The sequence below is a fragment of the Vicugna pacos genome, chromosome 11, assembly GCF_048564905.1.
Source record: "Vicugna pacos chromosome 11, VicPac4, whole genome shotgun sequence".
Classification (NCBI taxonomy): domain Eukaryota; kingdom Metazoa; phylum Chordata; class Mammalia; order Artiodactyla; family Camelidae; genus Vicugna; species Vicugna pacos.
In genome coordinates this window covers 67,141,576-67,169,373 of record NC_132997.1, presented here as the reverse complement: position 1 = coordinate 67,169,373, position 27,798 = coordinate 67,141,576, and the positions used below count along the sequence as shown (strand labels likewise).

The 27,798-nt window shown below is 33.2% G+C and overlaps 1 protein-coding gene across 1 annotated transcript in view; it reads right to left on the bottom strand.

Moving 5' to 3' along the window:
• The window catches only part of PTEN (phosphatase and tensin homolog), an 88,653-nt gene that overhangs the window by 11,573 nt on the left and 49,282 nt on the right, over positions 1-27,798 (bottom strand). The window contains exons 3-6 of the mRNA XM_031682458.2: positions 24,058-24,102; positions 18,067-18,110; positions 16,063-16,301; positions 2,432-2,573 (exon numbers count right to left, since the gene is read on the bottom strand). Coding sequence (XP_031538318.1) covers positions 2,432-2,573; positions 16,063-16,301; positions 18,067-18,110; positions 24,058-24,102 — 470 coding nt within the window. The remainder of the gene's footprint in view (positions 1-2,431; positions 2,574-16,062; positions 16,302-18,066; positions 18,111-24,057; positions 24,103-27,798) is intronic.

Genomic DNA, 27,798 nt, shown 5'->3' with positions numbered 1-27,798 from the left:
CCTCACTCTGTTTCCTTCTGAGCATTCATATTTTCAAGTACTCACTAAATATCTTCATGTAACAGCTCACCTTTACCTGATTTAAAACATGTTTAAAACCAAAATATCAACATTGATGTCTCCAAGTCTCAGATTCACTTTTATTTCTTCCCTGTACTGTGAATTATTCACTTGACCAGGGTGAAAATTCTGACAAAATCTTTAGATATAAATGGCAAAAGAAAACTAATCACATCCCATTTGATTACCTAGCAAAGCACATCTGGCTTAAAAAGCAAGTCATGTTTAACTGCTTTCCTTTCCCCTACTTTTTTCCTCTTACAATAACCACTTTCTATACAACTGAACCTAAAATACAGCTTAAGCCTCTAGTATTATCATTGACACCATGGTATTTATCAAATCAAGTCTGATATGCCCATTCAGAGTCCTCTAACAGTCAGCCACATGTTCCATTCCTATTCTGTTCTACATCTCTACATTTCTTGTCCAGCTCATTTCCTTCTGCTGTGCTTCAATTCAACCTACTTCCTAGTGCTGGTAATAGTTTCTTTGGTTTTAAGGCCAACCTAAACTGTATCTTTCTTCAACGTTCAATAAACAGCTGGACTTCCTTCATGAAACTATTTGACAACTCCCACCCTTCAAACTTTCTATTTCTGAATATACCATTTATAATTTATACAACCTCTCATTTAGTATTAATTACTTATAACACAGCTTTACTACATAGTATTAAATCACAGTGCATAACAGAGAACTAGAAAATTAGTGAAGATTAGAAAGATTTCAGTAGTCAGTAAATTTAGAAGTTTAAATGTAATACTGAGGTCAAAAAAAAAAACCACATAAACACACACACATTTAAATGTAAGCAGGCAGAGCTGAATTGACAGATGTTTGCTAGAGAGACCACATGAAAAAACAGTAGGTAAGGTGACTGAACTGAATGTTCTCTCTCCCTTATTATTTCTCTAATATTTTATACCTTTCATTTGGCTTTTACACTGATATCTACACTATAGGAAGAACATGAGCTTTTTCCTTCTTTTTTCCTTCTCCCCTATAAATCTAAGTTCCTGTGTCAATCACCTCTGATATCCTTGTGCCTTGCACTCAGCAGTTTTTTTACACTGTACTCAGATGACAAAAGCATCAATGAGGCCTTTTAGAAGCCTTTAACATGCCATATTACTAGATCTGTGGTCTTTAATAAACAAGCTTGCTCTCAGAACACAGGAAAAAATCTAATGAAAGTGATTACACCCATGTGACAAAGATAAACAATATCAATAAATTAATTTCCTAGGTATAAATTAATTTAGAGATAGAGAAATTTTTAATTACTTAAATATTTTCAAGAAGCAAACTTAAAGCTGAGAGCTAAAACTACAACAAATTGCAAAATATCACTGAAATATTATTAGAAGTATTAAAAAATATATATAGTGGTATTTTACTTAGAAACCATAAAATTGCACTCTAAATAAATAAAACAAGTTTCTCAAACATGAAAACATAGCTGATCACTTCCAAGGCAGAAACTAATAAAAACAACTCTGTTACAGAAAAAAGCAGCAACAGTCTGGTCTTTTACAGGGCTGGATAATTCTTCCTTCCAAGAGCTCTCCCTTGACTACTTGGTTTGGGTCAAGGTATTAAGGTTCCTATCAGTCTAGCTAAGAACTCTGGCCAAGAATGGCAGAGAAGCAGAGCAGGACCAGGATGACTGAGGTAGGCTTACAGAGATTAGGGTAAGAGAGAAATAGAGGCAGACATCAGTTACATGATCTTTAGTACTTCCCCAGGAAGTTTCAGATTTTAAAATATCTTCATTTTACTGATGAACATAGACAAGGAGAGGTAGATAATGTGCACACTAATAGCAAATCGAGCACTGGAACTCACCTAAATCCAGGTTTTCTCTAATACTCCACACCCCCTGAATCAACCCTACTCATACAGTATAGTTCAGGTTGTTGCCATGTCTCACCATTTTTTCCTCTTCTTTTTATTGTCCCTATCACCATTATCCCTATCAGCATGTCTTCCCAAGATATGAGGAACTAGTCCCTGCCCCAACACCAGTAATGTGATGAGTCTCATTGCTGCTCTCATGCTGAATCTCTGATGGGTCAGGTTTTTTTAGTCATCTAGTCAGAATATAAGCTGCATTTGGTAGCTGCAGCACAGAATATTCCTCTCATAAATATAATTTGGCTTCAAAGACATTAAACCCACTGGTCTTGGCTTCCTTGGCCCCATGTGCTAAACAACTGAGCTAATTAATTAGTTTGGATACTTCAGAAAATATACACTCCTGCATAAATTTTAAGTATGGTAAATTTCTTTCTAGGTTTTTATATAAACTTCTAGGTATGTTAAGAAAAATGTTCTAGTACATGGAAGGATGAGGATTTAGAGCACTTACTGCAAGTTCCGCCACTGAACATTGGAATAGTTTCAAACATCATCTTGTGAAACAACAGTGCCACTGGTCTATAATCCAGATGATTCTTTAACAGGTAGCTATAATAATACACATAGCGCCTCTGACTGGGAATAGTTACTCCCTGGTGGACAGAAAAAAAAAAAAAAAAGAAAAGCCAAATTCAAAAGAAAAGTTCCATTACAGTTATACACTAAATGGTTATGGTAACTGGGTTGTACCCATTGAAAACATATATACATTAGAATTTTGACCTTAAATGATTAGTATTTAAATTCAGTTTAATAATAGAATGAATCAAACATCAATACAAAGGAAAATATCAGAATAATTTTTCTCCCTTAAAATACAATCATAACACCCCGACTTATTCAATGGTCACAACAATCTCTAACCCATACCCAATAAGCAAAGGCCACTGGAAGTAACTGTCGAAGGCCTCTGCCCTACAGCTGTGCTCTTTACACGTAGGGCTCCACACAGGATTTACGGATTCTTATTAAACGTACCATGCCTCACAAACCTGGATACCTATTTTCCTGACAAAAGCATATCAGAATCAGCAAACTAGATAAAAGCATACTGCCTTTAGGAGGCAGGAATAGTAGCAGCAAAAAGTGATGCTGGCCTTAGAATCCACAAAAACATGAGTATGTAGCTGACGTAAATGTATGCAATAGTCTGATTAACAAAGGTGTTTAGAAATGTTCCTAAGCTACATATATCTCTTTGTTGAAGAAACCAGGGAAATACATAATGTTTTAGAAAAGTTATGTATTACAAATGCCACAAATATATATATATACACACACACACACATATATGGTTCATGTGGTATTTAAAAGGGGACCCTGACTCACCTCAAGAAAAAAAATCTCATGTATGCAGCAATGCATTCTCTAATGATGCTGAATAAATGAAGTATTATGGCACTTTTCTAAGGATTCTTTTCCTATTGCATGATATGACTTCAAACAAAATTCAAGCATTTAACTTAGAATTTACAGTATTTCTAAGTTATTATTGGCATCTAAATCTCCCAAGGTGTTAAAAACTTTGGACATAAAAATTTTTCTTCCCTCTAATGAAAAGTAGAAAGTATATTTATGTGAGTTTAAAGACAGGCACATTGAATGTAGATATTAACTGTAGTATTCTCGGTATTTTTTTTTAAAGGGTAGTGTGATTGTATCACAATTTTAAAAAATACACGAAGTGTCAAATAATGGATTAAAGCCATTTTAAATCAGGACAAATGATTTAAGATTTTGGCTACAGTGCAAAAATCATACAATCGAGACTTAGATTTGAATGCTGACAGTCAAAATACAAACTGGTTTGTTTCTTCAAGAAAATGAAGACAGTAACATCTTCACAGGATTCTCATGAAGATTAAATACTAAAGGCAGTTACACAAAAGCATGATAAAACTACAAATGTTACAGAAATCCTAATTAGCAGTTTTAGAAATTCTACCTATATTTAAGGTATAATTTTGAAAGTGCTGGAGTTTTAGTTCTATATATTTTCTTAAAGAAATAGTACTAAAGTAGTAGTACTTTGAAAAGCTGCTACAGAAATTAATGTTAAAAGCTGTCATTAAAATTTTTTAAGTGTTTAAACTTAAAATTATTTCTCTACCACATTATGTAATGTCATTTGAGAGAGAGAAAAAAAAAAACTTTTCATATTTACCAAGATAAAATACAGAACCACAAAGCAGGTTGAGGGAAATAGCAGATAGACGATGGGATGAAGGGAAAATTTTTTGAACCATGTAAATTTATTATCTACTCTAAAAATTAAATAAAATTAAATAAGGTTTTTTAAAAATTAAATCAATGGAAGTTTGTAAGTTGTCAAGTTATTTTTCTGAGGTTTAGTGGAATGATAGATGATATATTTTTTCTTTATCTCCATTCTGGTATAAGTTTGCATGCAATAATTAAAAAGCTTTCAAAGTTTATTTTTTCTCAAGTATCAAGTGATTGGGAATGTATCTGTAATGCAGATGTTTATATACCCAGTTAAATTCTTATCACAAAGGCAACTGTGTAGAGAAAGAATGTTAGGAATCTACTAGTTGTCACCAGTGGATTAATAATTAATGTGTAAATACAAGTAAGATGAACCAAAATTATTAATATAGTTCAAAGAAAAAAGCTGAAAAACAATTGTAAACTTATTATTTTACTATCAAATTATGTATAATTAGTCTTCTGTATCATAACTTTGCGATTCTTACCTATCTGTTAGATTACCAGCACCTCAAATTCTGTGTCCAAATTACAAACATTAAAAAGCTGGAAGACCCAGATGTGTATGGACCACAGGCATTAATGTGTCCGCTGCACTATTCTTTCTCTTATGGTCATAATGCACACTTTCTAAAATTTAATTAACAATGCAATGAATCATACTGTAATTTAGAATTTGAAACAAAATGAGTAAAATTTCTGCATTAAATTGACAGTGCAATTTATGACACTTCAAATATCCTGTTTTCTGAATGAATGAAAACAATGATTCACGTGCATGTTTTACCTATAGTATCTTGAATACTAAGATTAAATTTAAATATGTATTTATCTTTTTAGAAACCTAAGAAGTGTACTTTTTACTGATCTTCAAAAATTTTACACATATGAAGAGCACTGACCTTTATAAACTCTTGAAGATTAAGAAGTATGTTTTAAAATTTTCCGTTTAAATTAAGACTAATAAAAATCAGTTTGTTCCTGAATCAAGAATTTTTAAGCTAAATTGGTCTATAACTATATTCAAAAAGTATAGTGCTATTCTCTACCACTAATTTCTCTCCTTTCCCACTCTGTGAAGAAAATTACTTACATTCTTAACCTTTTTTCTTCCAGTAAAACTTTCAAAACATTCCAATTTTAAACTTAGCATTCTTCAGGTTGACTTAGCATCATTCCTGGTCATCATCTCAAAAGGCATCCACTGTTTCTTCAATTCCCTTATGTTCACAGACCAGGAGGACAGTTGGAGTTCCTCTCACTATTCCTTCCAGCCCACTTTTCTTTTCCACAGCCTTTACTCAGTCTCACCTATTCTAAATCTCTATTATTCAATAACTCTTTCTTCTGGTACACACTACTACCTCTGGACTACAATGATTTCAGCATTTGTTCATCCCACTTCTCTTTCTATCCTGCCCCAATCATCATCCTCAGTGAACTAAGCTTCCATTTTACTGGGAGCCGTGAGGTGACCCAATGTGAGCACCCCCAAAATTCCTTTCTCCCATCTTAAAACCTTTTTACTCCCAATATCTTATAAAAGTGTCTTCATGTTCACCTCAGTTCTATTTTTGCAAATGTTCTATTAATTACCTCCTCTATGATATTTGCCTTTACTCTCTCTACTTGTCTCCTTAAAAAGTTCGGGTAACACTTATCCGTTACCCAAAACAACCATACAATTCAAAGACAAAAAACACCCATACTCTCTCAAGATTCTGTATGTATCTCTCTCAAACTTTCATCTTCCCTTCCTATATAAACTCTTAAGGAAAAGTCTCTACTCCTTAAATCTTGGAAATCTTTATTTTGAGGCTGATTTCTTAAAGGTCATTAGCCATGGCTCAGTTTTGGGCTGCCATTTTATATACCTTACATTAACACATGTAAAACTGAAGATTAGGTTAAATATTTATATTTGTATATCTTGAATTATTTTACATTTATTTCCATTTTATGTGATTTTCCCCACCATTTTGAAAATTCCCTACTTCTTGTCATAGGATACACTCTCAAAGGTTTTCTCCTATCTTTACTGACTGTCTCTTGCCTACTTGTCCCTAAATGTAGGCATATCTCAAAAATTTGATCTCAGCTCTTTCCTCTACAATGTCAATTCTATCTACTCCAGTAGTTTAATTATCACTCTTATACACTAACTCTAAAACCTGTGTCTCTCAATATGATTTTATTCCCAACTCCCAGTCCTTAACTTCTTACACTTAGCTGGAAATTTCTAGCTTGAAATCTCAGATGCACTTAGAACACAACATATCCCAAAACTGAAGCTTTCATATTCTTGCGTAGACCAGCCTCTGATATTTCTGTCATTATACTCAACTCACTATTTTCTCCAGCACCTGAGCCCAAAACCTCTTCTAATACCATCCCCACTGTACATGAAGGAAATAAACTGAGGGACAGCACTAATGTACACAGGGTTATTTTAGTAAAGAGAAGTGAGGAATCCCAGCACTATGCTGAAGGTCCAGGCAGAGAATGCTTAATCAGTCAGCATATCAACTCCCTGGCATATATACACAGATATAAACACATATGCCTGTGCGTGTGTGCGCACACACACACACACACAAACACAAAACCCACAAAATGGAAAGCAAACCAGAGGTTAATAAGCTCATTTAGAATACTAATATTTGACTCCTACACAAAATCCAGATTTTGACTTTAAAATGCCTCTCAAAACATCAGTCCTGGTTTTCTGTGGCCATTCTAGTTCAGTCACCTCCTGCAATTTTTGAAATAGCCAACTGATTATCAGCCTTTATCTAGTTTCCAATCTGTTTTTTATGCCATTTTTGAATTAATTTTATAAAAATATAAGATTAATCCCATTACTGATTAATTCAAATTGTTAAATGGTTTCCCAGTGTCTACCCAAATAAGAACAAATTTGTCATGCACTATATATAATTCCTTAACAACATACAGTCCAACCTCTTTTTCCACTCTTATCTTTCACAACTCCCTTCTATGTACTCTTACTTTGGCCAAACTATTTAATTTCTCCCATATTATACTTTTTGGTTTTTAAATATCTTTATTAGATTGAAGTAGAAGGGGTATGCAAGCAGTCATCTGGGAAGTTTTACATATTTTCTAACATCTGGTCCAATTTAGAAAACATAATTATTTGATGCTTCAAGGTTTGACAGCAGCCACCCAAAATGTAATTCAGATCAGATACTTCAGGGCTCCTACACATTTCATTCTGGTCTATTCAGACTTTGTATTTCGTCTGGAAGCATTTATGATAACCTGTTCACTGAAAATTGCCCATTTCCCAATGAAATTTTCTAATTCATTAGCATAGACCAGAATATAATTTTTATTATCACTTCCATAATGTAGTTTTATTTCCTTCCGCAAACTTCACATCTGAATTTTGTTTTCCTTTCTTTCCTTTTTCCTTTGATTGGCTTTAAAAGAGATGTATTGGTTTTATTGTTATTTTCATACAATCAGTGTTTGGATTTAGTAGTTCAAATATCTTATTGTTTGCTAATTCATAAACTTATATTTTCTTATTCATCTATTTGTTATTATCTTAATACCTCACATGGATTTGTATTTCCTAAATGACCCAAAATTATTTAAGTGGTTTTAAATTTCCAAATGGCTGAATTGGCCTGATTAAACTTTTTCTTAAAAAAAAGAAATCTCTAATTCTATTGAACTGTAACCAAGGAGTGAGGTTTATATATTTCTACATGGAGATGAGATTTTTATGGTTGGTATAATAAGTTATTAATACTGGTAAGTGTTTTGTGGGTGACCAAAAATATGTTTTATGGGCTATTGTTATTATATTAATCAAGCCATTGATGTATCTTCTTATTTTATACCTTCTTGATCTTAAAGTATATTTAAAGAAGAATCTTACTATCATTGCCTTCTATCAATTTTTCTTCAGTTCCTGCAGTTTTCACTTAATGTATTGTGATGTTATGTTTAGCACTTAAGAGTCTGTAGTTGCTAAATCTCCATTATGGAGTGTACCCTGTGTTAATATGACATTCTTGATCCACTTTTACATATTTTGTTGCAGATGTACTCTGATACGGATATCCTGTCACCTGCTTCTGAAATTTACATTTCTCTGGTATATCTTAATAAATCATTCATTTTTTAACCTGAGTTGTTTTATGTAAATCTCCTGTATAATTAACCTCTTAAAAAACAGAGATTTAAAAGTATAAGCTACACACATCTCTCAAATCTAGAATACTGCCATAATACTACCAGACCAGAATACCACCTGGATATCATAACACAAAATATGTAGTATTCTGTTTATATTCTGTGCATTAATACTCTCAAATCATCTTCTTTAAGACGGAACCACAATCTTAGTTAAGAGAGTAATTTTCTACCTCAGTAAACTTTTCATTAGCACTTCTAAACTCAGAAATCATTTATTTATTTTAACATAGTGTTTGCTTGAAGCTTGGAAATCTATGTTTCAGAATGATCACAATAAGATCATTACAGGAAAGTAAATTTGACGAAAAAATAAGGCTCTTAGAAATGGTGAGTAAGTACTACAATGACAACATATAACAGTAGTTATTGTATATTAAGCAACATGCCATTTGTTTTACATATATCACTAACACTACACCACTTTATAAGACAGATACTATTTCCTCTATTTTAAGGGTAAGAAAACTGTTCCAGCACACTTAATCATCTTGTTCAAAACCAAGATCTGAACCTAAAAACTATGAGTCTGATTTAAAATTTGTTTTACTCCTGTGTCCTGGATTTTACTAATAGCACACATACTATGTTACGAAAACACAGAAGTCACAACTTCTTTGAAAACAAAGAAGTCACAATCTCTTTGAGCTCTTATTTTTCCCATCTACGAAGAATCTCCAAAGTTTAGAGTGCTACAGTTCTATGAAACTAATTCTAAATATTAAATAGTGGTACATGAACCACAGAATCCTTGAGAGTAATATGAAGCAAAAATTGATATTTTTCTCTCTGTGCAGTATCCTTTCCCCTTTGGGGGCCTATCTCTCCCCCTGCGGTTTGGGGCGGGGCAGGGGGAGGGTTGGAAAGGGGGGGTTGGGCCCTATTCTTCAACTTCAGATATATGACCCAAGTCTCTGGCCAGAAGGTTTGGTTCAGGGATGGGTACATGCCCTAATCCAGGTAAGTCAGAACCTAATCTAGGAATTTTTGCTCAAATTGTAGGTCTCTTCCCATTGCAGCTGCTGAAGTAGACAGTGTGTAAACCTGGGGCTACTATTTTGCCATTACTTGCAAAAAGTCTGCCTAAAAATAAAGTACATACAGACGAAAGAAGAGAACTGAGAGAGAGGGATTTCTGACATCTGTTAAGCATCTAGATCCAGGCCAGAGCTTTTAGGGTTATATAAGCCAATAAACGTCTCCTTATGTTTAAGCTATTTTGAATTGGGTTTCTGTGACTCAAAACTGAAAGAGTTCTAATCCATTATAATACAGCCGCTTCTTTTTTAAGTTTCTATTTCTACTCCGAGGATCAAAATAATAAAGAAAACTAATTTGGACAAGAGAACACAGTACAGTAAAAAGAATACTGGATTTTAGGTTAAGAGAGACAGTTTTGAGTTATAACACAGAGATTAAATGACCTAGGATAGACTGATCTTTGCTGATCTGTTTTATCATTTATATTAAAATGAGTCTGAGTTAAGTAATTGCTAAGGTCCTTCAAGGTATAAAAATCTTACAATTTTATGAATATACAGAGAATGGATAATAGGCTTAAATGCCATGTATTAGAAGAACACAGTTTAGCCCAAGATAATTAATGTGTTAGAAAAAAATTTAAATGTTATATTAGGAGGTTTTTTTTTTAAGCCAAAAGAGGATAATTACAGCTTATTTTGTTTTAAATGAAGAGAAAAATGAGAAAATTTCATTAGATTACTACATGGGGAAATTCAGTTAATAGACTAGAAAAAAACAACCTGATTGTATTGGGACATAAATTCACTCCTCAGAGAAACTGGAAAATTTCCTCTTCTTTGGATCACTTAGAGTGAAAATATTATTTCTAGAAGATTTAAGTCTTCATTAAAGATAAGCTAATGAACTCATATACAGAGATCATAACATACAGGAACTTTAATAACGACTTCGAAATCAAACAAAAAAAATCAAAACCTCAAATGTTTTTTCTTAGAAGTTTAATCAAACAAAGTAACTATTAATGCTTACTTTACTTGCCACCATTCTAGAAGGGGGAAGGGAAGGGAAAGAGAGAGGAGGAGCAGAGATTCCAGGTAAGCCTGTCATATAATAGAAGTTTGTCTCTTTAAGTTCAGAAATTTTGTAAATCTTTCCGAAATATATACTTACCAGCATTGGTAGGATGTTTTAATTCTTTATTCATGGTTTATAGTAAATATTGTGAACTATCTATTATACTTCTGAAATATAAGCACAAATGTAGATAGTGTGAGGCATAGGACTAGATGGAAGTAACCCTAGGAGCTTCCTTTGGGGGTGTAAGGGGAGGGAACCACGACAGCTTGCTTTAGAATTTGCCACATGCTTATAAAGCAAAAGGATCAACTATGCAAAGCAATGATCCCTAGGGAAGTGTAGCATAATTGCCTTCTTGTAAATTACTGAATAAAAGATAGAGGAGTCTTCCTGCCCTCAAGCAGTTATCCCACTCTCAGAACTAACTCTTTATAGGAGGTATCAGTTGTACTGAGTTCACTGCAACATTCAAACCCTGAAGTACTATTTGGGTATCACTAACACAACTGCACATTTTATGGTCAGCTGGCAACCACCACTCTGCCATCTAATTTGCACCACGTCTGCTGAGAAAAATGTCAAGATGCTGCACCAGATTAATTTGAAGAGAGTCTCTGCAAAGTCTATAAATTCTTCACCAAAAACATGACAACTGGCTCCTCTTTCTCCAAACCAAGGGGGAAAAGGGGGAAGAGACGCAGAGGGAGAGGGAGAAAGAAATGGAGGGAGGGGGAGGGGAAGAGGCAGGAGGAGAAAAAGAAGAAACATTCTGCTCCTATATAAATGTCATCAGAACACAATTTTCTTCAGCTTCTTAATTTTTCTCTATAATTAAAAACAAGGATACAAGCAAAACAACATTAAAGACAATTTTAATAAAATTAATCCTACACAAATTGAAAAACTGATAAAATATATGTATCTCCTGAAATAGTGGTTACAAAAATGCAAATCTACAGATGCAACCTAAAAAAAAAAAAAAAAAACTGACCAGAGGATAAATCTCTTAGCAGAGGTTTCAAGAATAAAATTACTTTGGATAATCAATTACATTTATTATTAGATACTTATTTCTCTGGAAGAATTCCACAGTTGGGTAACAGCAGCTTTACCATGGTCAGCTAAGTTTTCTTATGATGAAATTAGTTATACCCTTTAAAGGTTAAAAATACATTATTTCACTAGCATTCTGTTCAGTAAACATCTGATATGTTTGAAAGTTTTAAGACAAATTCAAAAGATTTAAAGGGAGCCTGCAGTATTATATTTATAAGAACAACAACTTCAGGCAGTTCTTATTCTACTTAAATCAGGGGTCTTTAATGCTCCAGCATCTATTAAAAAAAAAAAAAAAGGTATAAACCAAGGAGCCTTGTCAAAATAAGCCAACTTCATAATTTTGTGGCTTTTAAGGAGAGCCTGACGCTGCACAGAGATTAATACTGAACATTTTCAAACTTCTTTTACAATTCCAGGATTTATGGACTTGCTAATATAGAAAGAAGTTCACCAGTATGTCAGAGAATTCAAATTTTACTCTAAATGCTGTCATTAATTGTTTGAATAATCTTGTTCAAAGCAGTGTAAAATAAGAAATATTCCTGTAAAAAAAAAAAGCTCATAATCTTATGACTTGAATGTACCATGTCCAGCTTTCTAATGCTGTTTCAACCTAAAATGCAAACGATACCATTTTGAAAATACAGCTTTGTCAATAGCATCTGCTCATAAATGTCTTTTTGCCTTTTAAAATATGCAGAGATAAAGGTAGGAACACTTTAGCATACTCCTTTAGAGCCTGTGAATAATTCATACAAATAGTGGTCTACGTATATTAATTAATCATGAGCTAATAAAATAAGCCTAGCAGATCTCAATGATTTGACTTCAAGATGCTAAAGTGATCAATTTTGGCCAAATTACTTAACTTCAAGCCTTGATATCATGTAACAACTAAACATAATTTTACTGAGTACATCCTTAATAGCATGTACAGAACCTCATTTTCTACTAGCCCATCACCTTTCACTTGGGTGGAATTCCAACATATAAGAGGATGAAGAATATGCTGTGCCTGGAGCAGTTCTGCTGATGATGTAGCTACCATTATATTCTACCACATGACACTGAAGGCTTTACATCTTATTTTCATAAATACTTCTCATGCTATCTTTTCACTCTGGCCCCTGTATCACAACAATATCCCATTGGGCTTGTCATTTCATCAAATCTCCTCTCCTTACCTCTATAGAGAAACAGAACTGACACTATTACCAGATTACAATAACTAGAATATCTTTCCACTGACAAACTAAAATATGTCCTCACTTTTTGATTATGGAGACTTCTCTTAGATCTAACTTAAACTGGAAGCAGAGGAAAAAAATACATATAATAAAGTTTAAGTAACCTTGGGTTTTCCTTTAATCCCTGAATATGACGGGATGAAACATCCCAAGTGCTTTTTATATGACTAGTTCTCACTATCAGAAGCATTCAGCCAACTACCCTGAAGAAGCACCTACATCAGGGTATGTATTCTTATGTGTAAGGGTGGATGTGCATAAGAGGGTAAGAGGTAGGGAAGGAGGGAGTATAATAAAAACTTGTGACACAGTAGTTTCCAGAAAGACGAGATCATTACAAAAATCTTACTTGCCCCCTGACTCAAAATCCTTGATTAAAGTACCCTACAAGGCTTTTGGCTATAATGCCAAAGAAATCACACAGGGAACAAAGTGAGGGCAAATGCCTTGAAAATAAATGGTCACCTTTCTGTTGCAAACTACAAATATAAGACTGTTGTAGTACCTCTATCTAACAATTTTATCCATTCCAAAAAAACACTTTTTTTCTAAAACTTTGCAGCAGGTCATGAATGACTTGGAGAGACCACATCTCTTCAGCAAATGACTTCTCAGTTTGGCTAGCTACTAGTTTTCATCAAATACACGCATGGTGGCACAAAGAATAATTCCTATTTTGGCATCCTTTTTGGACACTTCGGGGGATATTAACACTTTCAAAATGGTTATATTTCTTTGCCCCAAAAAAAAAACTTCTCCTGAAGAAATCTCAGTATTCTGTAGACAAGATAGTATACCTTAATGCCTAGCAAAACACCTGGTTTTGCTGTTTCGGTGAAGACAGAAGCTCTACCTGTCACTGTTACTCCAACTTTGTTCATTAGTATGCACTGGTGTCTAAGATTCTACCATCAATTCTGAGAGAAATCTTATCTCTTGTAAAAGTATTCTACTGCTTCACAAATGCCAAGTCTTGAATCATAGACTGTGCAAGAGGATTTGTCATGAAAAATCTGCTATTGTGCAAGTTGCCAAATTCATGAAAGCCAAGACTTTCAATCAAGGACTTCTCAAGAGGTTTTGTCAAGAAGTGGGAGCAACTATGAAATTCTCTGCTACACATAAGTTCATTGGCTTGCAGAAGACAAATTCTATAGCTAGAATTTTAACTGCATAAAATACAAACTCGTTAACAGTTTAACCCATCAACATTAAAACTAAAATGTGGAGTCATAATCCTTTCCTTCCTAACACAGCATCATGCCAGAATCTTGCCAAAAATGATCTCAACAACTAGAAGGCAAAGAAAATGATGCAACGTGAATTTATCTGAAGAGCCTTAGAGAATTATTTCTTGACACAAGCCTACTTTCATCTCATAAAAGAATCTCGGTTCCATTTGCTCTTTCATTCGTTCACGAGACAGGGTTTTGAGCACTTGTTTTCATCAAAAACAAAGTTAAAATGGATTGGTTATCAAAAATGACATAAAAGTTGCCAAGTCAAAGACAATGGTATATTTTCAACATGTTATTTAAAAGCTAAATAACAGTAGCCCTTTCATTAAAATTTATTATTGAGCAGAACTAAAGCTTAATTTTGGTTAATTTGTACCACTTTTATTCATCAATCTCAAGTAGTGGCCCCTGATTTCAGCATAAAAAAGAAAATGAAACATAATTCTTATGAAGGTTTCTCTTGTATTCTTTGTTTAAAAAATAATTTTCAGTGCAATTAAAAACTATAAGCAAAATTTTATATTCATGTACAACATGCACATTTTTCTGTGGGAGGATATTTATAGCTTTCAGCATACTTTTAAAGTATATAACATAAACAGTTTAAGAGCCCCTAACTTAAACCTAGTTCTGGCTTCATGCTACACAACTTTTCTATTTTAATTTTAAACTCTTTTTACCTGTTTTCTTTCCCACTATTGAAATGTCTGCCACTCATCTACCCTGTTTTAAATTTCTACCACTGCTTCTGCGACGGTATTCTAATTTGATCCATTTCTCTATGGTTTTCTTCCCATTCAGCCTCTTACCCCTGTGCTGCCCTGTATTTATTCACTTAAGTGTAGAAAAATTTGCCTTCTATATTTTTAATAGGTAAAAGCAATTGTTTCTAAGTAAAGAAAGGATGAACCGAAGTAAACATCTCAGGTTCTCTGCTCTGGAATTCATTCTAGTGCTACCACCCTAGCGTGCACACAGAATACAGAAATGTGACACCAAGCTATCATAATCAACATTCAATAAAATCATGCATTAGTATTAAGGTTCAATTTTGTAAACTATCACAAATAAAAATAGTACTTTGGCATCCTTGAATATAATTCAAAAAAGTCACAAAGACAAATAAAACAAGAAATGAGGGAGAAGTAAAGAAACCAGGAATCAATGCAACTATCCTGCTCAAAGTGATGGATTATGATCACTTATATTTGTTCTGAAACTGAATTAAAATGAAATTAGTCTAAACTGGAAGAGAGCCTTCCTGATTGTAAAAATTATTAAAAATAGGATAAATTTTTCACAAAAGTTATGATGTCTCCCTCAATAGAGCTCGCTGAGTTCTTCTATCTGTCTGGAGTAGTTTGGATTTTTTCTTCTTAGAGACAGAGAAATATACAAATTCTCTTTGTAAGAAATGTAAACATGTTTTGCCATACTTACCATCCAAAGAAATAAATCTCTTGAAAATCACTGTAACAATTCTCCAAGAGTTCACTTTTTGCTTTCAAACGTGTTACACAAATTAAATTTGTCATTGATTTTCAACAGTCTTTATTTTAGTCTTCCAAATAAGAGAAAAATCATTAACTAATCTTAGTTATAACTATGTTTATGAATATTCATATCAAAGAACAATCTTTAAGTATTATAAAAGTAAAGATCACACTTTACTAGGTAATGACATCCAAGATAGTATCCAAAGACATTTTATTCTCAAGCAAGCTTCATGAATATCAAGCTTACTGTTGATTAATGTGCTGCTTTTTTAAATGCTTTGTAAAGAGTTCATGAGACCAAATATGCAACACAGATATTGGGTAAGATTTGCTAGCATGAAATGAAAATGCTACATGAACAGAAAAACTGAATGAATTAGTCATTTGCTCATATGAAACTTAAGGTAGTACACTGATTTAAATGTTCAGAAGAAAGAAAGAAGGGTTACCAACTATCTTTTTAAAAATCTGTTTTCCAGTAAGTTCTCAGATTTAGGAAGAAGAAAGAAAAAAATATCAAATATAACTTACCTTTTTGTCCCTGGTCCTTACTTCTCCATAGAAATCTAGGGCCTCTTGTGCCTTTAAAAATTTGCCCCGATGTAACAAATATGCACAAATCATTACACCAGTTCGTCCCTTTCCAGCTTTACAGTGAATTGCTGCAACATGATTGTCATCTTCACTTAGCCATTGGTCAAGATCTTCACAAAAGGGTTTGATAAGTTCTAGCTGTGGTGGATTATGGTCTTCAAAAGGATACTGTGCAACTGTGGTTAAAAAAAAAGAAAAGAAAAAAAGAACCTCAGAATAAGAAAAAAAATCTCCCCTGAACTGCTTATTAAATGCAAGTTAACTTTGGAAATGTTGCATATAACCTTAACAGACGTTTTAAAAGAAAATCTGAACTCCAGAGAAAAATAATTTATTATCTGATAATTTTCTAATTTTTGAATAGAAAACAGTCTCATTAAGTCGAACTTATCCATTAGACAGGGATACCAAGTATTATTTTCCCCACTTTATGAAGGAGGAAACTTTGTAATGGAGTAGCAACAACATATCCTAGGTGATAACACATTAGAGGTAGAGGTAAATCCAAAACGAAATGTCACATGAGCCTCTTGTCAGGACTCTCAATGCATTTTCTAACACAAGGGGGTGTAATACTTAAATATTGCAGTACCACAAAACGTATATTCCAAAGAAATTACGGATTACTAATAAATTAAGTGGAAAAGACTGCATTTTACATTTCATATAATAAAAATGCCAAGCATGTTATTTTAAAGATGGTCTTGCAAATGTTAATGTTGTAGACACACTTCAAAGTCATTTACAAAAGAAACTGAAAAAAACCAACTACTTATAAAATATACACAGTTATAGTAAAGTTTATCAAATGAAGTTTAAGGTCTTTTCATATGAATTACAAGAACCCAAAACTTCTCGGTTCCCTACAGTTAAGAGTTCAGTTTTTTAAAATTTTCTAGAAATAAGACTTTAAATATATCACTATTAAATTTTATCTTACTGGTCTCTGCCTCAGTTTCACTCTACTAAGATCCTTAAAATTCCTGACTGACATTCAATGTACTTAATTATCTTCTGTGTCATCTAAATATGTGAAAAGTCTTGCACATTTTCAACTTCATAATGTGGTACAAGATACAATCAATTAAGCCCTTGGGGTGACAGGACAGCTCTTCAAACAGACAATGACTACCATTACAGGGAGTCGTCAGGACAGCTTTCACTTAGCCAGCTGTCTAGCTGTACCATCATTCCATCTTCATTGCCCCAAGGGCATACAAAACACCCAGGAAACCTGTGAAACGTCTACTTAAAGTCAGATAAACCTTGATTAAAATTCTCTTTGCCTAGTCAACAGTGGCCTAAATTCACTAAAAATGAAACATTCCTAGTGAACCTATTCTGGCTGTCAGCCATTAGCACTTCTGAATTCTCAAACCAACTGTGTGAAAAGTCCATTCTAGATTTTTCAGGAGAGAGCAATGGAAAATATATCGATCTGTAGTGGATGGCAGCATCTCCTTTTGACTTTCATGGCAGCATCTTGCCAAGCTTCTCAACCCTCCAGGTCTTTCATGGTTCAAAGGGATCCACAAAAACAAGTGAAAGTTTTTGTGTGCTCCAAGACAGAATTTACTACACCTGGAGAGGACTCATTTCAACAGAGTTAAGTTGCACTGCTTTCTCCCTTAATTTCTTATTGTTACACTAAATACCTTAACAGTAGATATAACCCTCTCTTTATTCTACTGTTAGTCTAGGAATTTCCCCTAATTCTTAGTCTATTCTACAATTTAGTCTTCCTAGTTCTACTGACAGGTTTATTTGATACTTGCTTCCAAAAGCACAACAGCAAAATTAAATTTATTTTTCAAATGTTCTAAGACCATCTTTAAGATAATATCTCACTTGATAATTGAGATTACCCATTATTGTCATGACAGTAAAATTTAGTCTTTTGGTTTCAAGTTATCTAACATAATTCAGTGTTTTTATACCTACCTCTGCAGTTAAATTTGGCGGTATCATAATGTCTTTCAGCACATCTAAAAGAAAAGTTTAAATGTTATATATATAAAGTTATCTTTTGCACTTGAGAAAAAAGTATAATAGTAACATTTCCTGAACTTTATAATGTACCAGGCGTAGTGTTGAATGTTTTATATTAACTATTTCTTTTAATACTAAGAGTCCTATGAAATAGGTACTGTTATTGTACTTTAATTGTAAAGTGTATATCCATACTTCACAGTTAAGGAAATCGAAGCTTAAAATGTTAAATGTATACAATTAGAGCTGATACATTTGCTTACAAAACTTGTGATACCACAAATATACAACATTGCAAATTCAGCTGCATCTATACCTTCAAATTTCCTTTATGAAAATTGTGTCTGTTAATGGATTTATTTTTGATTTCACAAGTATATGTAAGCTAGTTTCAATTTTATCTTTGCCTCAGAAGTCAGCATCCATAGCTTTCTCAAACTATTATTTTTTAAAGATATATATTAAAAATAGTAAAATTATAAGGACTAAAGAAACTGATGCTTATCTACTCAGACACAACACTTACAAAATTTTTTTAAACCAGACCTTTCTCTCCTTAGATAAACCATAGGTCATCTTTTTTCAATACTCCCTCAGGTTTTAAGTTTTAATTAAAGTCTGAGAGTAATGAAAAAGTAATAAGTAAAATCAATACAGAATAGTAAAATGATGACTTAGCATTATTTATAGCATGCTAAAATTTATCTCTGTAATAGTAGTGACACATTTGTTATCATGCATTGGTTGACTCATGATTAATAGGCCATGTTTATAAACATTAACAGGCTCAGAAAGGGAGTCCATACATTAGTTTCTGGTCAGCATCATCCTGGAAACTCCAGCTACTATTCAAACCAGATAATTTTTTAAAGTATTTAAAATAAAAACTTAGCATATTAAAACAAATAAAGGTTCATAGCCTCTTAATCCACAATTTCAAAATTCCCAAATCATGAAACATCTAAAATTTTCTCTTACATTTATGGCAAACTCAATTGTGGCATATTTTCTCATAAACACAAATGTAATCCTTAATTAACAGGAATACACTTAAGAGTGAAGAGTCAGATATTTTATTCTAGGTATTGTTCCAAACCCCACTGGGATGTTATGTAAAACAAAATACATGCTTTCATGTTACCTTTCTGAAAACTGAAAAATTCTGAATATTGAAACACAACTAGTCCGAAGAGTTTCAGATAAGCCATTGTGGACCTGTATTTTACATTCAGAAATCCTGAAAACACCTGTAAAGTTCCTCTATTTTAAATAGTTTTTAAACTCAAACCCATATGAAGGTTGAACTAATTATAAACAAATTGCAATCTACTGATTTCTAACTAGTCAGATCTGAAACAAATCAACTTTCATATTACTAAAAACAAATCTTTTCTGTTTTAGTATACTATAACTTAGCATACTGAGTTTTGCTAGAAAGAAAATTTATTTAATAATGACATATGGACATATGTGCACCCTTGATAAATAATTTTACACTCACTCATATTGGAAAAAAAATGAAAGGTAGGAAAAAGAGGATTGATCAAGAAAATAGTGACATTTTATACTTTCTTTGGTACAGATTAAAGAGCAGACCTGGTAAACAGTGAAGAATCCATAATAGAATATTTTATAAGGAATCACGTAAAGATGGGGCTTAGGAGGTGAGGGGGGAAGTGTAGAACAGGAAACAATTCTAAGAAACTGGTCTCATGACAGTACAACAAAAAATAAACATTTTGAGTTTCATGCAGCTGTAGTTCTCTAAAATTCCCATACTTTTTTAGCAGCTCAAAAGGTTTGGCTTGACAAACACTGCTTAAGAACTACCTTCATACACTGATTCTCAAATATTATTGTTAGGGGGAAAAGTGAAAATAATGAGCTCCTTAATGTCTACCAGATGTGCACACACCTCACAAAGGAGTTTCCATGTTTTTAAATTCATCCTCACAATCATATAATAGTTAATATTATCTCTGTTTCATCTATGAGAAAGATATAGAAGAAGACTTAAGATTTAGAAAGGCATTACAAAACTCACCCCTAACCACAATATATAAAAGGAAGAGCCAGGACTCAAGCCCCACACCTCTGATCACAAAAGTCAAACTTTTTCCACTATTATTCCATACATACACATGTAATAAAAAAGAGAAAATGGTTTTAAAAACAAAACAATAGGGTGGAGGGTATAGCTCAGTGATAAAGCATGTGCTTGGCACGCATGAGGTCCTGGGTTCAATCCCCAATGCCTCTGTTAAGGGGAAAGAGAATAAAATAAATTAAAAAAAAAAACCAACAAAACGATAACAAGTTATAGGCAAAGTCAGCCTTCCTACAAGAGCACCATTTGGCATAAAAGACAGAACCAACATGTTGATAATAACAACATGAAAAAGTTGTGAAAATCTCTCCAGGTATGAATAGGGAGTATGTGAGAATATACACTGGGCCTAGTAGTGATGAAAGTGATCTGGGGAGGGGTTGTTTGGGTAAGAATGAAGACTCTATTCATTAAAACCCTCTCTGATAACCATGTGCACACACACACAGTTTCTTACAAATTTTTTTGTGGTATGTTAGTGATAACACAAGTCTCTCAACAAATTGAAACTAAAGATACATGAATGACAAATGGGATTAGACTAAGGCAAGTGTTTGGGAGATCTAGCCATTTATACTTCATTATAACTAAAACTCAAAGATACCTTTTTTTTATCATCACCTCATATTGGCTTATATGAGACAAGAGAAGTGAAGATGCACTGAGAGTTTTTAATGAAGCAGTAGATAGAAGGTGAAGAAAGGGATAAGATTAATAGGAAAAGCTTCCAGAAAAGTAAGACTTGCCATAGAATCAGCTAAGTGTGTACGTCTCTTCTTTCCTCTTCAATGGAGCTACCCCTATCTTACAAGAGAAACTTTAATAGATAAAAATTAACAACAGCTAAAGGTTTATCACAAAATGATAGAGAATTGTATGTCAAACAGAATATACAATGAAATTTGGTAAACCTTTTAAATCAGTATCCACTGAACATTTAAATTTCTCAAAGGCAAGAACTATATAATGTGTCTTTATCCCCTAATTTTCCCCTCCTCCCCTTACCTCCACCAGTATACAGATTATACAGAGGAACATACAAAAATGAAATATACACATCTGCACAAAACAGATTTATGTACTAAGCAGTTTACCAAGTATTCTCGAATTTGATTAATAATATGAGGCTAATTTTGTCCTTTCTTAAAATAACTTACTGGATGCCTGATAACACAGAGGTAAAAACGGATACAGCCAGTTATTAGAAAGCCCACATTAAGAACTCTTCTTCATCCACATGTCATAATTGCCATAAACAGTTTAATAACCTATTAATTACAGGTATGTCTAGTGCAAATATTTTAAGATCTTTCCTTCAATTTACATGTTTTTAAAGACATACACACATGTAATTAATATTCTAAAAATAAAAGAAATAAAATACAAAAATCTTTTACTTGTCAGACTCACTTACCCAGAGCCAGAAATATAAACAGGGGTAGAAAGGGAAAAAAAAAAAAAAACTGAAAAGTGACATCAGAACAAAACATGCTACAACTTGGTAGTTGTAAAAATTCCTGAAGCAAGTAAAATTTGGGGGGGTTAAAACAAAGAAACAAATAAACAAAAACTAGGAAGGGAATACTGACATCAACAGTGGATGGTCTGCTACTGTATGTACCTGTGTGACCTTGTTCAACTCACTTAACTCCTCTAGGCCTCAGACTCCCCATCTGTAAAATGAGAAGGTTGGACTAAATGATCTCTTTCAGGTACTTTCCAGTTCTGAAAGTCTATGATTCCATTAAATTGATGGGGTGGGGGTAGAATAAGGGAGTTAAAATATATGTACCAAAAGCTACTCTCAACTAATAATGAGACTGTTCATTAACTTGGGAGTCCAATGTCTGGATATATAAAAACAAACAGGCAGTCAAGTTTCCAGGCTAGATCCCAATGCCAACTTTAACCATAATAACACAAGTGACCCACAATACTGACAGTATAAACCTAAGTCCTAAATTCTAGAAGCAGGAAGCCACTGCAAACAGGAATGAAAAGAATTTCCTTTCCTTTCTTTGCTTATAATGTTAAACCTGAATAAAGTTTTGAAAAAGGCAGAATCTGTCTTTAGCATCTTTCTACCTTCCTTCTGGGACCCTCTAAATGCCCAATCATGAGAGTCTAAGCCTGAAGTGACTCATTTAATGGACTCTAGTTGTTGATAGTTCAAGTCCTGTTTTGTTTTGTTTTTTAACTTAACTTCTGAATCCAGCTGTTCAAAAACTACAAAGCTTTGGGGATTTTATTTTCCTCCACAGAAACGGTCTGGCACCTGCAATGTTGTAGAAAATGTTAATCCAGAAAAGAGGAAGATACATCTACAGATCATGTGTAAACTGAGGCCCACCTAAATTTAAGTTTCTACAGCATCAGCACCTTTTACCTTCTTTCATCTTGTTACATTATTAGCATTACACTCTCCACATACACACACTCCATAATCTGACTATGATGGATTATCTGCCATATTCTAAACACTAATATGCCAACAATCTTCTTACATGCCATTCTCTCTGCTTGCAATGCCATTTCCCCTCCCCCTAAGCCTGCACATCAACCTCTATATTCTTTTTACCGCAACTCAAACGTGCCTTTCTTTATGTAATCTTCCCTGTGAGGTACAATTACTATTTCCACTGTTCTCCATATAGCCCTCTTCTATAAAAGAGTTACCTCTTCTATAATACTTTCGCTACCTTTCACATTAGATGATAATTACCTGAAGGCTGGAACTACATCTTATTCATGTTCGTACTAACAAAATGTTTTAAAATGTCTAACATATAGCAAGCACTCAAAATGTTTGCTTTCTTGTGAATCTTAGGCAATCAGTGAAAACTCACTAGGAAAAACAGTATTAGTGTCTACTTCACTCTCATGTCTTCTGAAGTCTTATCAGAGCAGAAAGACCACTACATTAAAGATAAAAAAGCAACAGCCCACAAGCCAATAAGGCAGAGATATTATTTCATCCTTTTTGGTGAAGATTTGAAAGCCCACTGAGGGCAGAAAAGAATCTTGTTCTTACATTTGATAAATAAACTCTACAGAAATTATAACAGTAAATTAGTATACATAACTTCAGATTAAAAAATCTCCCCTTGCATAATTCATACATATCACATCAGAAAAATAAAAGTCAGGTAGAAATATAACACATTTTATATACCATTTTTTAAAATTAGAAAACAGTCAGTACTTTGGGAAGGGAAAATAGTCAAGAGCAAAATATGGTAAAGTATTTTCTTCACATTTTTCTTTCCTTCTTTGTTCTTTTTCACATCTCTACTCACAAAGTCAAAAGAAAAAAGGAAAGGTTAAAGATAAGGTCAGCTACCTATACCAAGTGGCAATCTTTACATCAGACAAGAGAAACCACCCCATTCAACAACTTTAGGTAACTTACTTATTTATGTTATATACAGTTAGAGAATACCCTAATAGATGTTTCAATCAATTGACCTAAAGACATGGAATAAACAAAGTTATATCCATTCTGGAAGCATCCCTTCACAGAAGACGGTATTAATGCATTAACAGAAGCTCTGCTGTAAATTACACTTCAAGTTATCACATGGATATGGGCTCAAAGATGGGCTAGATGCCAAGTCATTTAAGGCAGATCAAGTAACATGAATCTGTGCCAACACTGTCTTACCTCATCACTACACTTTCTAAATGACCTAACAATGCTCTCAATCAAACTTCTTGAACTAATTGTTTCAGGAATACAGTTCTGTTAAAATATATTTTTACCTCATTCTAACAAGGAAATAAATTTCACTTAATAGTTATAAGATATTTGCAAGCAACAAACAAGAAAACATACTTACAGATTGTATATCTTGTAATGGTTTTTATGCTTTGAATCCAAAAACCTTAAAACAAAACAAACAAACAAAAAGCCACCATTAACAAAAATGAGCTAACATTTGAAATTACATTAATACCATTGAGGAAAACCAAAAGACAGATTCTCTTTTTCCTAATATCAAACACCATGTAAGAAAAATAATTAAATTCTATTAAATATCCCCTCCATGGATTTGAACTAGTAATCATGTCTTTCTCAAACAATTATTACATTACATAGATTTATATAATCTGAAGTAAAGCCATAGTTTTTCACAGAATGAATATTTTCATAATCTCTCTTCAGCCTAACATAATGAGCTTGAATATTAATAACTTCTTTAAAAAGCAGCATTAGTATTTAGCTCAAGTTCACCTAGCTTATACAGTTTTGTGAGAAACAGTCACATGCAAGTCTTAAAAATAATCTTGAAAATTCAGCCATCATTTTCTTTCAAACTAAAAATTTGATACTAGAAAGATGCCAAGTAATAACTATTAGCTGTATACAATGGTTATTAAGAATTTTCACATATATATTCCCATTTGACCCTCACAAACATCTGGTAGTTAGAGCTTATTCACATTTTACAGATGAGGGAAGCAGGTGTCAAAGAAATTACAGGACTTGCCCAAGGTCATACAGCTAAGTTAAAGAATCAAGGCCAAAGACCTCTCCCTCAACAATTAATTAAGAAACTAAACAACCACAACATTACAGCCAACACAAACACTTACTATATGCCAGGCATTTTTTAAAAGTATTTTATACTCTATGCATATAAATTTGTTTAATCCTGTGAGGTAGGTAACCGAGAGGTTAGAAAAATATAAGGCTGAGGAAATAGAAGAATAAATAGAAAACAGAAGAGAAGATTTTAAAAGATTTGAAGTCCAGGAGATTTAACATATCAATAGGCATTCCACAGAAAAGAACAGAAAAACAGGAGAGGAAATTCACGATATAATTCAAGAAAAATACTCAAAATTGAAGGCTATGAATTTCTAAACTGAAAGGACACAATGAGTATTCTGCAAAAATTATTAACATAGGCCTCAATAAAGGCATATATATCTTAGTGAAATTTCTTAATGTTAAAGAGATAAACATAAGACCCTAGAAGCTACCTGAGAGAAAACAGGTTTCAAAAAAGGAATCTAGAAACAGAATGACATCAACCTTTTCAATGGCAACACTAGGAGTAAGAAAACAACTGGGTAAAACCTTCTGGCTTAGAAGAAAAATTACTCCCAGCCTAGAATTCCATATCAAGAGAGACTATAAACCAAGTGTGAATACGTAACAAAAGCCTTATTAAGTATTAGGAAAGTCTCAAATAATTTTGCTTTCCATACATTCTCTCTCTCAGGAGGTTACTAGAAGATGTGTTCCACCAAAACAAGGGTGGGAAACCATGAAAGACAATGACAAGTTCCAGAAACTGATGAATCCAACTCATAAGAAGGAAAAAGAGAATCCCTGTAATGAATGGTGAAGGTACATCTCAAGTAGACAGCCACTCAGCAATCCTAGAGAACAACTAATCCAGATTAGGGCAGATGGAGAAGGTTCCTGAGGAAGATGAAATTGATATAATACTGAATGTGTTCAAACGTGCCCAGAGGTTTATACAACTAGGGGTAAGTTTAGAGATGACTTAATTAAGAATGTACAAACTAAACAAGTTAGAGAGAGAGAGAGAGAGAGAGAGAGAGAGAGAGAAAGGGAGGCGGGAAGGAGGGAGAATTGTAAGTCCACGGAAAACAAATTGTGCAGGAAAAACCAGTTATAATACACTACATCACTTAACTCTGAATGGCATTTATCTAGTCATGACACAAAAGTCCAATATTGATATAATCAAAACTATAATTTAACTATTGGAAGAAGGGAAGAATGAAAATATGTGTGTGGCTGAGGGGGTGGGGAGAAGGACAGTCCATAAGCTTGAATGTGAAAAATTATGTGACATAGTGATACAAGCAGTACTTGTAACTTTGTCACTAACTGAAATGTCACACTACAGTTGTTGAAGATATCAAAGTACTACTTACAATCCCAACACTTCAAAATTAACATAGTCATTATACCTGCCAATAGATTTAATGTGTTAATAACTATTATTATATAGATATTTTAAAATATTTTATAACAATTATAACCAAAACTAATAGGCATATTATAATCCTATGAATTCTATCTTGTGGGTTTAAAATCATTCTAAGACAGGGTTCATAAGCTTCACTAGACTGTTAAAAAGGTACAAGGCATAAGATTAAGAATTCTTGCCACAGGGCAAAGGGATATAAAGGAAAATAACTATTTTATTGCTATTGTGGTAGATGTTGTTAATAAACCCTATGGAACTATTTGATTCTAATATTTTATGTCTACAACGTTCTTAAAGTAAATATTTAAGGTATGATTCTTTCTATGATTCCTTGTTTTAACCCACTACTTCAACCAACCCAGGAAGCACTGATTCTGCTTAGAAAACTACTGAACTATAAATATACTATAGGAAAACATGGTATGTTACACACCCTTTCACTCCAGTCTATTTTGCCCTCTATCTTCTACATTCCTTTATCTTTCTCAATTTGTACTTTTGGATTTTTCTTTAAATTGAGGTAAAATTTACATAAAGTAAAATACACAGAATTTGGGGGTACAATTCTGAGTTTTGTAACAACCACCTCAATCAAGATATAGAATACTTCCACCGCCTCAGAAAATTCCCTCATGCCCATTTGCAGTCAAGCCCCACCAAGCTCTCAGGTAGCTACTATGATTACCATAATATTAGTTTGGCCTTGTTCTTTAATTTCCTATAAATGCAATAATATAATATACAGTCTTTTTTAACTGGCTTCTTTCCCTTAATATAATGTTTTCCAGACTTATCCATGTTTCCAGATTTATCCACCGTTAACGTATATCAATAGTTCATTCTTTTTATTCTGAGTATTATTCCATTATATTTCCATAATACCATTTGTTTATCCGTTCTCCTTTGATGGGCATTTGGGATGTTTATAGTTTGGGGTTATTTTGAATGAAGTGTATAAACATCTTGTGCAAGTCTTTTTGGGGACATATGCCTCATTTCCTTGAGTAGATAATAGGAGTAGAAGTGCTCAGTCATAAGTAGATAGGTGGGTGTATATTAAGCTTTATAAGAAACTACTGAACAGCTTTCCAAAGCAATTGTACCATTTTATAGTCTTATCAACATTTTAAAAGAGTTCCAGTTGCTCCATAGTCTCATCAACATTTGGTATTGTCAGTTTTTTAAAATTCTAGTCCTTCTAATGGGTGTGAAATATCTTGTGTTTTTTTCTTTTCTTTGATGACTAATGATGTTCAGCATATTTTCACTTGTTTATTAGGCATTTTTATACTTTCTTCTGTTCAAGTCACTGACTCATTCCCCACCCCCAATTGGATTACTTGTCTTTTTTCTTACTGATTTATAGGAATCTTTCTGGGTATTCTGGGCACAAGTCCTTTGTCAGATATTTGCTCCTTGTGTATGACCTGCCTTTTCATTTCCTTAATAATGTGCTTTGATAGATAATCAACAACTTCAATTTTTGATAAAATCCAATATATCAAAATTTTTTGTTTTTTAGAACTTTGTACCCTCTGAGAAATCTTTCCCTATCCTTGGAGTTCATAAAGATATTCTCTATGCTTTCTTCTAGAAGCTTTATACATACTT